This window comes from Nerophis ophidion, linkage group LG12 (genome assembly GCF_033978795.1).
Source record: "Nerophis ophidion isolate RoL-2023_Sa linkage group LG12, RoL_Noph_v1.0, whole genome shotgun sequence".
Lineage (NCBI taxonomy): Eukaryota > Metazoa > Chordata > Actinopteri > Syngnathiformes > Syngnathidae > Nerophis > Nerophis ophidion.
This window is the reverse complement of record NC_084622.1, coordinates 60,537,774-60,555,235: the sequence shown is the minus strand read 5'-3', so window position 1 is coordinate 60,555,235 and position 17,462 is coordinate 60,537,774. Positions and strand designations below refer to the sequence as shown.

At 35.8% G+C, this 17,462-nt stretch overlaps 1 protein-coding gene across 1 annotated transcript in view; it reads right to left on the bottom strand.

The window, feature by feature from the left end:
• The window catches only part of LOC133563643 (protein arginine N-methyltransferase 8-B-like), a 103,865-nt gene that overhangs the window by 45,824 nt on the left and 40,579 nt on the right, over window positions 1–17,462 (bottom strand). The window contains exons 3-5 of the mRNA XM_061917902.1: window positions 17,277–17,432; window positions 8,461–8,524; window positions 472–614 (exon numbers count right to left, since the gene is read on the bottom strand). Of these exons, the coding sequence (XP_061773886.1) occupies window positions 472–614; window positions 8,461–8,524; window positions 17,277–17,432 (363 nt within the window). The remainder of the gene's footprint in view (window positions 1–471; window positions 615–8,460; window positions 8,525–17,276; window positions 17,433–17,462) is intronic.

Genomic DNA, 17,462 nt, shown 5'->3' with positions numbered 1-17,462 from the left:
ATATGTATATAAAGGTATATACAGTACAGGCGTAATGTGATCAAACTTTCTTGTTCTTGTCAAAAGTCTAGCAGCCGCATTTTGTACCAACTGTAATCTTTTAATGCTAGACATGGGGAGACCCGAAAATAATACGTTACAGTAGTCGAGACGAGACGTAACAAACGCATGGATAATGATCTCAGCGTCTTTAGTGGACAGAATGGAGCGAATTTTAGCGATATTACGGAGATGAAAGAAGGCCGTTTTAGTAACGCTTTTAATGAGTGCCTCAAAGGAGAGAGTTGGGTCGAAGATAATACCCAGATTCTTTACCGTGTCGCCTTGTTTAATTGTTTGGTTGTCAAATGTTAGAGTTGTATTATTAAATAGAGGTCGGTGTCTAGCAGGACCGATAATCAGCACATCCGTTTTTTTGGCGTTGAGTTTACAACAAAACATTATGGATGCGTCCTCACACAGAGTTCGTACCAGCCACTTGTCCCTGGCGAAGATGACCGTGTTCAGCATGGATTCGTAGAAGAGACAGTAGCCCATCCACTCTGATATAATGATATCAACCTTCTCCACAGGAAGCTCCACTTCCTCCACCTTTCCGTTGATGATGGTGATCACTGCAACACAAATTGATAGATCTGTTGAAATACATTTGAGACGTCTAAGATGTATGAGTGCATAAACAATACACATACAGTAGAGTACATTACTGCAGGAAATTGGTAACATGGTCAATTTTCCCCATTTTTGGGGAAATTGTTATAGTTAGAGTAGTTTTATTCAACTTACTTTTTCTTGTGTCTATGTGACGAAGCCTACTTTTACTTATTTTTGTACTTTATTTTATTAAATTTCATTACAATTTCTATATTTATTAATATCATCGGTATATTCATTTATAATCCGAGAGACTTCTTACAGCCGGAAAACAAGCAAACCTGGTATTCTTGAGGCGAAAATCTCCAAGGTGTACTTACCAAGTACGAAAAAAAAAATTTGTATCATGATCTGTCACCCTTGTCATTAAAACAATTCCCATTTCAGCCAATACAAATCCAAATTCCAAATTGAGAAAACTTTTTTTTTTATATATATTTTAGCTGCACATAACATTAGGCCTGTTATAACGTCATAAGTACGATGGAGTAAGAGATTTTATTTATCCCACAGTGGGGAAATTGACTGTGAAATGTGAATGTTTTGTAGTTGATGCTATAATAATTTGTTTCTCTGTCACACAAATCCCTCACACACACACACACACACACACACACACACACACACACACACGTTTTTGTATTTCTTACCTTCTTGAGACCGCCGAAAAATGCCTACCTCTTTAGGACCACCCTTTCTACATATATAAATATTTGTATTTACAACATTGATATATGCAAACTATGCAAATATAAAAAAGTAAGCTTTTAGTTCTTACTTTTTTTTTGTAATTTTATTGTATTTTTTTTAAATCTTCCTTATTTACTTTGTTATTACATATATATATATATATATATATATATTTATATATATATATATATATATGTATATGTATTCTATTTTTTTTAAATTAATTTTCGCCAAATGGGGCGCATTTCAATTTCTTACACACACTTATCACTACATATTTTGGCCAGAGGGGGAGCACTTCAATTTTTTACACACTTGTTATATCATATGTTGACCAGAGAGGGAGCACTTTTAAAACACACAGTCAATTTGAGAAATTCGTCCTTTTTGGGACCACTCTAATTTTGATTATTACAGGGGTAGGGAACCTGTGGCTCTTTTGATGACTGCATCTGGCTCTCAGATAAATCTTAACTGACATTGCTTAACACGATGAGTAATGAATAATTCCGCTGGTGATCACAATGTTAAAAATAACGTTCAAAATATAAAACATTCTCATGCATTTTAATCCATCCATCTGTTTTCTAGAGCGCCTGTTCAAGAAATAACAATGTTATTAAAAAGAATTAGAGACTTATTATACTCTAAAAATGTTGGTCTTACTTAAAAAATGCACACATTTAGTTGTATTCAGTCTTAAAAAATTATGATATGGCTCTCCCGGAAATACCATCCATCCATTTTCTACCGCTTATTCCCTTTCGGGGTCGCGGGGGGCGCTGGCGCCTATCTCAGCTACAATCGGGCGGAAGGCGGGGTACACCCTGGACAAGTCGCCAGCTCATCGCAGGGCCAACACAGATAGACAGACAACATTCACACTCACATTCACACACTAGGGCCAATTTAGTGTTGCCAATCAACCTATCCCCAGGTGCATGTCTTTGGAAGTGGGAGGAAGCCGGAGTACCCGGAGGGAACCCACGCATTCACGGGGAGAACATGCAAACTCCACATTTAAAATATTTGGCTTTCATGGCTCTCTCAGCCAAAAAGGTTCCCGAGCCCTGGATTATTAGATGCAATGGTTTTCCGTATTGGAACCATTATTTTGGTCCTAACTTGTTCACCAGTCCTCATATGGAAGGTACTTTTCTGTGTTAATGTTTCAAGAAGTATAGAAAGACAAAAACACAAACACACACACACACACACACACACACACACACACACACACACACACACACACACACACACACGGACTGAATATGGTCGTAGTGCTCGTACCATTAAAAATGAGCTATAGAAAATGGCTACTCAAAAATGTGGATTTTACCCACCAGTTACTCAGTATTTAAGTATTATCTTCACCAAATATTCACTCTTACTCTCGTCATTATTCAGATGACTACTTTTTACATTTATTTGAAGCACGTTGATCTAGAGCAGGGGCCACCAACCTTTTTGAAAGCAAGAGCTACTTCTTGGGTACTGATTAATGTGAAGGGCTACCAGTTTGATACACACTTCAATAAATTGCCAGAAATAGCCAATTTGCTCACTTTACCTTTAATAAATAAATCTATATATATATATATATATATATAAAATGGGTATTTCTGTCTGTCATTCCGTCGTACATTTTTTTTCCTTTTACTGAATGTTTTTGTAGAGAATAAATGATTTAAAAAAAACACTTAATTGAACGGTTTAAAAGAATAGAAAACACGAAAAAAATGCTAATTACATTTTGAAACATAGTTTATCTTCAATTTCTACTCTTTAAAATTCAACCTAAAAAAATGAAGAGAAAAAATAGCTAATTCGAATCTTTTTGAAGAAATTAAAAAAAATAAATTATGGGACATCATTAGTAATTTTTTCTGATTAAGATTCATTTCAGTATTTTAATGACATGTTTTAAATAGGTTAAAATCCAATCTGCACTTTGTTAGAATATATAACAAATGGGACCAAGCTATATTTCTAACAAAGACAAATCATTATTTCTTCTTGATTTTCCAGAACAAAAATTTTAAAAGAAATTCAAACGACTTTAAAATAAGATTTAAATTTGATACTAGATTTTCTAGATTTGCCAGAATATTTTTTGGGAATTTTAATCATAATAAGTTTGAAGAAGTATTTCACAAAAATAATTTTTCGAAAAAACAGAAGCTAAAATGAAGAAGTAATTTAAAATGTATTTATTATTCTTTACAATAAAACAAATAAATATACTTGAACATTGATTTAAATTGTCAGGAAAGAAGAGGAAGGAATTGAAAAGGTAAAAAGTTATGTGTTTAAAAATCGTAAAATCATTTTTAAGGTTGTATTTTTTCTCTAAAATTGTCTTTATGAAAGTTATAAGAAGCAAAGTAAAAAAAATAAATGAATTTATTCAAACAAGTGAAGACCTAGTCTTTAAAATATTTTCTTGGATTTTCAAATTCTATTTGAGTTTTGTCTCTCTTAGAATTAAAAATGTCCAGCAAAGCGAGACCAGCTTGCTAGAAAATAAATACAATTTAAAAAATAGAGGCAGCTCACTGGTAAGTGCTGCTATTTGAGCTATTTTTAGAACAAGCCAGCGGGCGACTCATCTGGTCCTTACGGGCTACCTGGTGCCTGCGGGCACCGCGTTGGTGACCCCTGATCTAGACTTTAGAAAGTAAGAGTACTGTTATTCTAGAGCAGGGGTGTTAAACTCATTTTCATTTGGGCCACATCGCAGTTCTGGCTGCCCTTGTAACAATAGATACTTTATGAATATGAATTTATAACGATTTGCCTCATGATATTATTGGATAATTGCTTATGTACAGTATATGATTATTATGCTTTTTTTTTTTTTACATTGTACAAATAGATTTGTACATTTTACCGTAAACATTACCTAGATTTCAGTTTTCACAGTGTTTGTGTACATACAATTTATACACACATACACATTGGCCCCCAATGAAATATGAATCTAACGACAGTGCTATCAGCCATCACACTGAACTTAATGGCTCTGTATCTTCCTAAGAACCAGCGTCCTCAGCAGAGTGCATCTGTTTTCAGTCTTTCTTACACATCTCAAAGAAGAAAAAAGAGAAAAGTAGACCCGTTATGCAACACACAAACTGCAGAGAAGGCTGGCTCGGGAGGATATTCATGCACATTTCTCTTCTTTGAAAGATTTCTATTTCCGGAGTCTCAAACAGGCGGGCTGGAACGTGAAAGTCGATGTTGGCTTTGAAAAGAAAAAAATATTTGTACTATGATAGTGTTTAATAGAAAAGTGTGACCAAGATGGCATTTATGTTTGCTCTGCCTGAGCGTTTGTTTACTGAAGTGGGACAGAAAAGTCTATCTTAATGACTTCTGATCCCCGCTCATCCTCATAATGACTTTCTTTGTTCTAACTCCAAACTACAGACTGAAGAATTTGGCCACCTGCCTCGACTCACAGATGAAATTGAAGTGCCATCCCGTTCCTAACCTGCAGGGTTCAATACGATGCAGGTCCACCTTTTACAGCTATTACAGCTTCAACTGTTCTCGGAAGGCTGTCCACAAGGTTGTGTAGTTTATTTATAGGAATTTTTGACCAATCTTCCAAAATCCCATTGGTGAGGTCACACACTGATATTTGAGAAGTCTCCGTTCTGATTCATCCCAAAGGTGTTCTATCGGGTTCAGGTCAGGACTCTGTGCAGGCCAGTCAAGTTCATCCATGTCTTTATGGACCTTGCTTCGTGCACTGGTGGACAGTCATATTGGAAGAGCGAATTGTCCAAAATGTTTTGGTATCCTGGAGCATTAAAAGTTCCTTTCACTGGAACTAAGAGGCTAAGCCCAACTCCTGGGGAAAAACAACCCCACACCATAATTCCTCCTCCACCAAATGTCACACTCGGCACAATTCAGTCCGAAATGTAGCGTTCTCCTGTCAACCTCCAAACCCAGACTGGACCATCAGATTACCAGATGGAAAAAAGCCTGATTCAATTTTGACAGTACCACAAAAAATGTTGTAATTGCTGATGGGGTGGTATTGATTTTTAAATGCGCCACAAAATGACACACTGATATTTGAGAAGGCCTGGCTCTCAGTCTCCGTTCTGATTCATCCCAAAGGTGTTCTATCAGGTTCAGGTCAGGACTCTGTGCAGGCCAGTCAAGTTCATCCATGTCTTAATGGACCTTGCTATGTGCACTGGTGGACAGTCGTGTTGGAAAGGGCAGGGGCCCATTCCAAACTGTTCCCAAAAGGTTGGGAACATGGAATTGTCCAAAATGTTTTGGTATCCTGGAGCATTCAAAGTTTCTTTCACTGGAACTAAGAGGCTAAGCCCAACTCCTGGGGAAAAACAACCCCACACCATATTTCCTCCTCCACCAAATGTCACACTCGGCACAATTCAGTCCGAAATGTAGCGTTCTCCGGGCAACCTCCAAACCCAGACTGGACCATCAGATTACCAGATGGAAAAAGCGTGATTCAATTTTGACATTACACAAAAAATGTTGTAATTGCTGATGGGGTGGTATTGATTTTTAAATGCGCCACAAAATGACACATTTTGTACATTGTTGATGTGTTTCAATGCACAGTAGGGCGTAAATGTGTTCCTGTATAGAATTTTTCCAGCAATGGTCATTTGAAGTGAAGTGAATTATATTTATATAGCGCTTTTCTCTAGTGACTCAAAGCGCTTTACATAGTGAAACCCAATATCTAAGTTACATTTAAAGCAGTGTGGGTGGCACTGGGAGCAGGTGGGTAAAGTGTCTTGCCCAAGGACACAAGGGCAGTGACTAGGATGGCGGAAGCGGGAATCGAACCTGCAACCCTCCAGTTGCTGGCAGGGCCACTCTACCAACCGAGCTATACCGCCCGTTTATGTGGTGACATAAATGATAGTATTTTGAGAGGTAGTCTTTGAAGTCAGACATCACTGAAGGCCTAGGTGGGAAACGCACGGCCTGCCACTGGTTAACGTGCGGGACTGTCAGCGTGAAGCTTGTTACTCAATTTGTTTGTTTGCTTTATTTTGTATTTTTCCTTATTTCTGTATTAAGTTCCTTTTTTCAAGACGGGGTTGTGGGGGACGCAGCTTGCTGCAAGGTTTGTTTACCCGTGATGCAAACGGATCACTCCGGACAGGACTTGCAGGTAGGAACATATTTTAATCTTCTCAATAAATCTTGGCAGAGCATGAGGTAAACAAGCAGCATAAACTGTGGCATGAAACAAACACGACTTACTTGGCCAGGCCTGAGGTAAACACTTAGCATAAACTATGGCATTGCATGACACAAATAATGACATCAGGCCGACTGACTCGCAAAGGCGGGCTTAAATAATGACTCCTGATTAGAGCCAGGTGAGCGTCCCGAACACAAAAGGCAGGTGAAACTAATACGCAAACAAAACAAACTACAGTGCACAAAAAACAGGAACTAATGGAGTCCAAAACTAACATCGCTCTTTTTTTTGTTTTACTTCACCCCTCCTCTTCTGGCCTGAACACTGTCTCCCTCACCTGTCCCTGATTGGCAATCTGGGCTCACCTGTTCCAGGTTGCCAATCAGGCTTCTTTATTTACCAGCCTGCCTTGCACACAGGACTGGATCCCCGTTTCCTGTTTAGCTTCTGTTGCATGTTCCCGAGTTCACTTCCGAGCTTCACTGTTACTACCTTGTTTTTTTGTACTTTGAGTTATTTTCACCATGTTCTGCATCTCGGGGTTCAAGACGGACAGAGCCTGACAGTGCGGATATAAAATTAAGGACGAACAAGAGGTTGCAGCACCAAATCTTCAACAGTCGGACAAATGTGGTGAGTACTCGTTTACGTTTGATCAGTGGTTCCCAAACTTTTTTTCTAGCACATAAAAAGCTTTGGAAGCTGACCTATTGCAGTGATTCCCAAACTGTGGCATCACTACTGGCACGTGGGCTCCATCTAGTGGTAGGCCAAATAATGACTTAATTAAATCTTCAAACACAGTGTTACTGTTCGAACTTTGTATAATGCTACAGTGGCCAACAATATTAAACATACTTGTTAAATAAAACATCTGCCTTGTTTTAATCAACACTTGGGCCTACTGCGCTCCTGTATTTTAATGTTGATCATTACGGCGGTACTTGGAGAGTCAAGTGTTTTCTGAGGTGGAACTTGATTGAGACTTGTATTAGTAAATTGCACAGTACAGTACATATTCCGTACAATTGACCACTAAATGGTAATACCCGAATGTCAAAACACTTAGGCCTACTACGCTCCTGTATTTTAATGTTGATCATTATGACGGTACTTGGAGAGCCAAGTGTTTTCTGAGGTGGAACTTGATTGAGACTTGTATTAGTAGATTGCACAGTACAGTACATATTCCGTACAATTGACCACTAAATGGTAACACCCCAATGTCAAAACGGGGGGTGGAGTGTTCTCCCGGGACGTAAACAGACTATTCTGGACCAGGCTTGAAGGTAGGAACATATTTAATTATCTTCTCACTCAAGGAGGTACAAAAACTAACATTTTGACAGAACTATGGACAAGAGACAAAAACTCGCTAACTGTGGCATGAAAAAACAAAACATACTTTGCGTAGCATGAAGCGAACAATCGCATGGAAACAAGCATAAACCTGTGGCATGAAACGAGCACGAAAAAAAATCAACACAGAGCACGGAAAGAGCAATGTCGCCAGGACGACTAACTGACAAAACAGGCTTAAATAATAATAGTCTCTGATTAGAGCAGGTGCGTGATCCGAACAAATGAGGCAGGTGGAACTACTGAGTCGTCATCAAAACTGAAACAAACAAGACTGCACAAAAACAGGAACTAATGGAGTCCAAAACTAAAAGAACATAACTAAACAAAACATGATCTAAACCCCAGATCATGACACCGAAGAAGTTTTTCAACTCGTTAATTAATTCATGGTAAACCAATGATCCATTGCATGATCAATAGCATACCCGGTTGAATACACTGTGGTTGTCTACAGGAACTCAATAACGGCTTTCTGATACATTGTCATTCTTGGACTTTGTAAGTGTTCCTAATGAGCGGCCATTGTTTGCAGAAAGGAGAGTGGCTCTTACCGCTCTCGAGGTGGTTGGACTTGATGATTCTTTCCGAGTATTCTGATATGCTGGAACATTCAATCTGCGGGGGTGGCGGGAAAGGAAGAAAAGTTTTAGTTCAAAAGCTCACCATCGAATTTAGATTTTGGTTGGATTCGGAGGTTTAGGATGCACGAGGTTAAATTCTCAAATGTCCACGGATAGAATAAAACGAATCAACCGCACATTTTGTTGCATCTCTATGGGACATTTTAAGAAGTGTACTCATCATAAAAGTGGAGATCCATCAGAAAATCAATGGTGTAAACCAGGGGCGTCCAAACTTTTTCCACTGAGGGCCGCACACTGAAAAATCAAAGCAAGCGGGGGCCATTTTCATATTTTTTATTTTAAAAACCAATGCAATATATAGATAGAAAATATACATTTTGGTCCAAAAAATATTAAAAATCTGTCATTATTCAGTATTACTATTTTCATTATTGTTCAAGTTTTAAATCTCCAGATCAACATTAGGAAAAAAAAAATGGAAAAAACACAAAATATGCAATTGTTTCACCCAATAACTTTTTTAGGTGGAATATTTGAGATTATGTAATAATTGGAGCCTTAATTTTGGATTTTGATTCATTATTATTTTTTGAGCAATGACACTTAAAAACAAAGCACACTAAAATAATTGGGGATCCAAAAGTGTCCAACTCATTAAAGTGTTAAAAAATGAAAACAATTTTTTACTGTTTTAGCACAATAATCTCGAGATCAACTTCAGATATATCCGTTAATTTTAAGTTTTATTGTTGTTTACGTTTGTTGTATGTTTTAGGCCCTTCTTTAAAAAAAAAAAAAAAACAGCTCATTTTTTTGTATGTCAAAACACAAAATATGCAACATTTTCCCCCAAAAAAATTTCTAAGTGGAATATTTAATGTGACGTAATCTGAGCCTTGAATAGGTCAATAATTTAAAATGACATTAATTTTGATTCATTATTATTTTGTCATATTCAGTATTACTATTTTCATTATTATTCAAGTTTTAAATCTCTAGATCAACATTAGGAAAAAAAATGGAAAAAACACAAAATATGCAATATTTTCACCCAATAACTTTTTTAGATGGAATATTTGAGATTTTATAATAATTGGAGCCTTAATTTTGGATTTTGATTTATTATTATGTTTTTGAGCAATGACACTTAAAAACAAATCACACTAAAATAATTGGGGATCCAAAAGTGTCCTACTCATTAGTGTTAAAAAATAAAAACAATTTTTTACTGTTTTAGCACAATAATCTCGAGATCAACTTCAGACATATCCATCAATTTTAAATTTTATTGTTGTTTACGTTTGTTGTTTGTATGTTTTAGGCCCTTCTTTAAAAAAAAAAAAAACAGCTCAGTTTTTTGTATGGCAAAACACAAAATATGCAACATTTTCCCCCCAAAAAATTTCTAAATGGAATATTTAATGTGACGTAATCTGAGCCTTGAATAGGTCGATGATTTAAAATGACATGGATTTTGATTCATTATTATTTTGTCATATTCAGTATTACTATTTTCATTATTATTCAAGTTTTAAATCTCTAGATCAACATTAGGAAAAAAAATGGAAAAAACACAAAATATGCAATTTTTTCACCCAATAACTTTTTTAGGTGGAATATTTGAGATTATATAATAATTGGAGCCTTAATTTTGGATTTTGATTCATTATTATGTTTTTGAGCAATGACACTTAAAAACAAATCACACTAAAATAATTGGGGATCCAAAAGTGTCCTACTCATTAAAGTATTAAAAAATAAAATATATTAAAAAAAAATTACTGTTTACTTTAGCACAATAATCTCGAGATCAACTTCAGATATATCCGTCAATTTTAAGTTTTAATGTTTACGTTTGTTGTTTCTATGTTTTAGGCCCTTCTTTAAGAAAAAAAAAAAACAGCTCAGTTTTTTGTATGGCAAAACACAAAATATGCAACATTTTCCTCCCAAAAAATTTCTGAATGGAATATTTAATGTGACGTAATCTGAGTTTTGAATAGGTCAATAATTTAAAATGACATTAATTTTTTTTTTATTATTATTTTGTCATATTCAGTATAACTATTTTCATTATTATTCAAGTTTTAAATCTCTAGATCAACATTAGGAAAAAAAAATGGAAAAAACACAAAATATGCAATTTTTTCACCCAATAACTCTTTTTAGGTGGAATATTTGAGATTATATAATAATTGGAGCCATAATTTTGGATTTTGATTCATTATTATATTTTGAGCAATGCCACTTAAAAACAAATCACACTAAAATAATTGGGAATCCTAAAGTGTCCTAATCATTAAAGTGTTAAAAAATTTAATATTTTTTCACTGTTTACTTTTAGCACAATAATCTCGAGATCAACTTCAGATAAATCCGTCAATTTTAAGTTTTAATGTTGTTTACGTTTGTTGTTTGTATGTTTTAGGCCCTTCTTTAAAAAAACAAAAACAAAAAAAAAAACAGCTCAATTTTTTGTATGGCAAAACACCCAATAACTTTTTTAGGTGGAATATTTGAGATTATATAATTGGAGCCTTAATTTTGGATTTTGATTCATTATTATGTTTTTGAGCAATGACACTTAAAAAAAATCACACTAAAATAATTGGGGATCCAAAAGTGTCCTACTTATTAAAGTGTTGAAAAATAAAATATAAAAATGTTTTACTGTTTACTTTTAGCACAATAATCTCGAGATCAACTTCAGATATATCCGTCAATTTTAAGTTTTAATGTTGTTTTTTTGTTGTTTGTATGTTTTAGGCCATTCTTTAAAAAAAACAAAAAAACAGCTCAGTTTTTTGTATGGCAAAACACAAAATATGCAACATTTTCCCCCCAAACATTTTTTTAAGTGTAATATTTAATGTGACGTAATCTGAGCCTTGAATAGGTCAATAATTTAAAATGACATTTATTTTGATTCATTATTATGTTTTAAAGAAAGAAACAGCCTGTATGGCAGCTTTGTGTTATAAGAGTAAGCATTGCAATAATTTCTTGTTATATATCACCTGTTTGATCTTTTATAACACTTTTTGTTTTTAATTTTTTCCAATTGTATTCTTAGAATGTGCCGTGGGGCCGTTAAAATTTAACCCCCGGGCTGCAAATGGCCCCCGGGCTGCACTTTGGACACCCCTAGTGTAAACACATGGGGGTAAAAAAAAAAAAGCCTTTTATTTCAGGGGAAAAAAGTGATCAGCATCTTTTAACCGTCAAACCGACCACACTGCAGATATCCTTTTTACACATTTCCATTTAAAACAATTGTTTTTCTCTCTATTTTCTCTGATTTTGTATCATTACGCAATTTGAAAAGTTGCCAATAAAGCATGACCATGCGGATGAATACTAGACATTGGGAAAAATGTGTTACTTATTAGTGAGTGTGTGCACTTTGTTGTTTTTCTTTGTCTTACTTTGGCCAAAAATAGAACAAACACATTCTGAAAATATTACAATATAAATATAGGGGGGAAAAATACTGGCAACGGTAAAGTTTAGATCCATGAAGGAAAGAAGAAACAGAATATATTTAAACATGCATACAAATGTTTTGTTTTGTATTGTTTTTTAAATGAATTGTTTAAGACAACTTTTTTCCAAAACACAATATAGAATTATTTATGTATGTATGGTTGCATGTATGTGTGTATGTATATATAAATATGTATGGTTGTATGTGTGTGTGTGTGTGTGTGTGTGGGTGTGTGTATATATATATATATATATATATAAAAATGTGTGTGTGTGTATATATATATATATGTGTGTGGGGGTGTATATGTATGTATGTATGTATGTATGTATGTATGCGTATTAATATATATATATATATATGTGGGTGTGTGTGTGTATATATATATATAATGTGTATGTATGTGTGTATATGTATGTATATGTGTATATACATATATATGTATCTATACATGTGTGTGTGTGTGTATGTATATATATATATATATATATATATATATATATATATATATATATATATATATATATATATATATATATATATATATATATATATATATATATATATATATATATATATATATATTAAATAAATAAATGATTATCGGGCGCGGCCCCTGCTGCTCCCCTCACCTCCCAGAGGGTGATCAAGGGTGATGGGTGAAATGCAGATAATAATTTCGCCACACCTAGTGTGTGTGTGTGAGAGAGTGATAATCATGGGTAATTTTAAAATGTGAGATATAACAGGATATTCATAATTTGTTTTCAAAACGCTTAAAAAAAAAAAGTGGGACCCCAAAAATGTACTGTGGGACCCCGTTTTTATGATTTGACATTTTTAAAATTCCTAACACCAACCAAAACTGGGACCCCAAAAATGTACTGTGGGACCCCGTTTTTATGATTTGACATTTTTAAAATTCCTAACACCAACCAAAACTGGGACCCCAAAAATGTACTGTGGGACCCCGTTTTTATGACTTGAAAGGGTCCCTGGGACCCCATTTTGAAAGTTCCTAGCGCCAACACCAACAAAAGTGGGACTCCAAAAATGTAAATGGTAATTGGGTTATACTTGTATAACGCTTTTCTACCTTTAAGGAACTCAAAAGCGCTTTGACACTATTTCCACATTCACACACTGATGGCGGGAAATGCCATGCAAGGCGCTAACAAGGTCCCATCAGGAGCAAGGGTGAAGTGTCTTTCCCAAGGACACAACGGACGTGATTAGGATGGTAGAAAGTCGGGATTGAACCAAGGATTCTCAGGTTGCTGGCACAGCCACTCTTCCAACCGTGGCACGGTTGGAAGAGCCACTTGTCGCTGATTTCGAGGCCGATCCTGGCAACACCCAGTTTCGCTGCAGGCCCGCAGGCCACACCCCCTCCACAGTTGGCTTCAGAATAACAATTTTATTTATTTATTTATTTACTTATTATATTTCTAGAAATGTTGGTCTTACTTAAAAAAGCAAGCGTTTAGTTGTGTTCAGTGTTAAAAAAAATATTACATGGCTCTTACAGAAATATATTTTAAAATATTTGGCTTCTTGGCTCTCTCTGCCAAAAAGGTTCCCGACCCCTGACGTAAACAATGGACATGAAAACAAAACTTTAAATCTATGGCATGAATAACAATAACTTAACTAAGAAAGGAACAGGATCATCAGCATGGATATCATGGGTTTGTAGAAGGTGATAAGTGGTGATGTCGCCAGGCTGACTACCTGGCAAATGTGGCTTAAATAATACTGTGGTGATTAGTGAAAACATGTGGACAAGGTGAAAACAAAGCAAACAAGGAAGTGCAAAAACAGGAAACAATGGAGTCTTAAGCAAAATAGAACATAACTAAACAAAATATGATTAAAGACATGACATTGCGTGAATGAGCTAAATAATATTATTTGATATTTTACGGTAATGTGTTAATAAATTCACACATTATTCGCTCCTGAGTATAAGTCGCACCCCTGGCCAAACTATGAAAAAAACTGCGACTTATAGTCCGAAAAATACGGTACTTGTATTACAAGTTCCAGCACGGCCTTGACTTTGACACGTAGGCATTAAAACATTCAACATTTTCACCAAAAATCCGAATCACTAATTTCCCATTTTGATGGATACAAATATGGATCAAGTAAGGGGTTCATACTTGGAGGACCAACACTTTTATTCTCAACTCTTACAGCACCTCCAAAACCCTCAAATCTAGACTCCAAACATCCCAGAATAAGCTAGTCCGGTTACTTTTAGACCTCCACCCCAGATCACACCTCAATCCAACCCACTTCTCCAAAGTGGGCTGGCTCAGGGTGGAGGACAGAGTCAAACAACTTGCACTGAGCCTAGTCTATAAAATCCGCTACACCTCTTTGATACCAAAGTACATGTCAAACTAATTCCTGACCGCCATAACCACAACACCAGGGGGAGCTCCACAAACCACGTTAAACCCAGATTCCGATCTAACAAAGGTCTTAACTCATTCTCTTTCTATGCCACATCAATGTGGAATGCACTCCCAACAGGTATAAAAGTAAGTGCATCTCTATATTCCTTCAAAAGCGCTCTAAAACAACACCTCCAGGCAACTTCAACACTTTACTAATACCCTCCTCCATTCACATCCCATCTCCCCGGATTATAAACAACTCAAATGTACTTCTAATGTATATACTTGTTCTTATGCTATGTGAACTCACTATGTTCTCTGCTGGCTGTACATATCCTACTAAATAAGACCTACACTGTTTCAATGTCCACATTTCTCTGTTGATGCAATTGTTGATGACTGAAGTACTGATATCAAGCAAAGCTCCTCATCCCACCCCCCGGATTGTAAATAATGTAAATAATTCAATGTATATACTATGATGATTAACTTGTGTGATGACTGTATTATGTTGATAGTATATATTTGTACCATGAATTGATTAACATGGACCCCGACTTAAAAAAGTTGAAAAACTTATTGGGGTGTTACCATTTAGTGGTCAATTGTACGGAATATGAACTGAACTGTGCAATCTACTAATAAAAGTATCAATCAATCCATCAAAAACCCTGAAGCAGAAAGTAGCCCGCTTACTAAAATTTGGATATGTGGGGGAAAATAAACACATATTTTAATCCTCAATTAGGTCTGCACCCACCAACTGTCACTGAGTAAACCACAGCCATTAAACAAAGCTTTGATTTGTTTGACTAATCATTTTCCAAACATAATTCCAAACATGTGACCGTAACGCATCAAAACTATACAAAGCGTTTAATGGACATATGGGCTCTCGTGTTTTATTGGCACTATGCAATATAATTTTATTCCCTCTTCCAAAAGGCACATGTTATGGTGTCGCGTTCATTTTGGCCTGCAAAGCCCAGCCTTTTCACCTCAATGGCCCGTCTTTCATGTGATGCTTTATTAGCTTTTGAGCAAAAAAGTGTGGACATTTTTGTGTGTGTGTGTGTGTGCAGAGCATCTAAATCCCTGAAGTTGTATTTCCAGTTTTAAGTACAGCCAGATGGGCATCAGTGAGACAAAAATGATCCCGAGCAGAAACACGAATTCTGCTCAAGTCGTGTTTTCTCCTCTTTTAAACCGTTCAATGCAGAGGTGGGTAGAGTAGCCAGAAATTGTACTCAAGTAAGAGTACAGTTACTTTACGGATTTATTACTCAAGTAAAAGTAAGGAGTAGTCACCCTAATATTTACTTGAGTAAAAGTAAAAAGTATGTTGTGAAAAAACTACTCAAGTACTGAGTAACTGATGAGTAACCTGATTACAGCAACAAATAATGCACAAAAACATAAAAATAGCAATGAGCAAATTCAGAGCCAGGAATATCTCTTAAGCAACTAAAACAATAATATATATTAAATAATAGTACATTAAATTAAAATTTTAAAAAATGGCACATTGAGCCACAATAACTTAACAGCACCATAGGCTCAGTAGGCATTGATTTGATTGATTGATTGAAACTTGTATTAGTAGATTGCACAGTACAGTACATATTCCCTACAATTGACCACTAAATGGTAACACCCCAATAAGTTTTTCAACGTTTATCAATTACTTAGTGAATGACCAAGTCGAGGTGATCTACCTCATATGAACATACACACACAAATCATTTATACACACACATTATATATATATATATATATATACACATACATTTATATATACAGTATATAATTTATATTTATTTATTTTGCCGTTTTTGTTGACATGTTGAAGGTGTTTTAATGAATATACATGCATGTTTAACATATAGATTCCTATCTTTCATGAAGACAAGAATATAAGTTGGTGTATTACCTGATTCTGATGACTTGCTTTGATTGGAATCAGACGTCCACGTTTTCAAATGGAGGAGAAAAAAAGTTCCTCCTTCCTGTCTAATACCACATGAAAGTTGTTGGTTTTTGGCATCTTATTTGTCCAGCTTCCATATCCGCTTTTATACACTTTACAAGAAATACATTGGCCGCAAACTCCGTAGTCTGCTAGCTTGTTTGCTCTGGTTTTCGGAGACTCTTATTTTGTTAGCGCAGGCGCGATGGAGCAACACTTTTATTGTGAAGGCAGGAACTGTGCGATCAGTCTTTAGGCTTTTGACGGGAAGTAGGGTTGAAATAAAAAGTGTCTTTTTTTCCTTTACACTTTTGATTGATTGATTGATTGATACTTTTATTATTAGATTGTACAGTACAGTATATATTCCGTACAATTGACCACTAAATGGTAACACCCCAATAAGTTTTTTAACTTGTTTAAGTCGGGTCATGTGACCGGCTGGCTCTGTTTGATTGGTCCAAGGTCACCAGTGACTGCATGTGATTGGTGAAACGCAAGCATGCGTAGATTCTACTTTGAAGCTCTGTCATTAACCAAAACAAACATTAATAGATCGATTAAAAAAAAAAAAGGAGCGAGTAGCGAGCTGAATGTAGATTAATGGAACGGAGTAAAAGTAGCATTTCTTCTCTATAAATATACTCAAGTAAAAGTATGTTGCATAAAAACTACTCTTAGAAGTACAATTTATCGCAAAAGTTACTCAAGTGTAACGGAGTAAATGTAGCGCGTTACTACCCACCTCTGCTGACTACCAATTAACTTGCACTTGACAGAGAGGCCACGTGTACGACGGGACCCGAGCGGCCGTAACACTTTTATCACCCGCCCGTGAGACAGGAGATTCCTCTAAGATTACAGTAAGCTTCACCCGTGGTGCAGTAGTTGAAATGTATGTCCAGGCACACATTGGAGAAGTCTTACTCACCCCAAACACATGCTTCGCTCCTGCTTTGGCTGCAAACATGGATAATATCCCAGTGCCGCTTCCCACATCAAGAACTATTTTGTCCTTGAACATGTGCTTGTTGTGGTACATGGAGTTGCGGTAGGTCAGGGTCCTCACTTCGTCCTTTAGCATCTCCTGGTTTAAGAGCGGGTTCAGGGAAAAAAA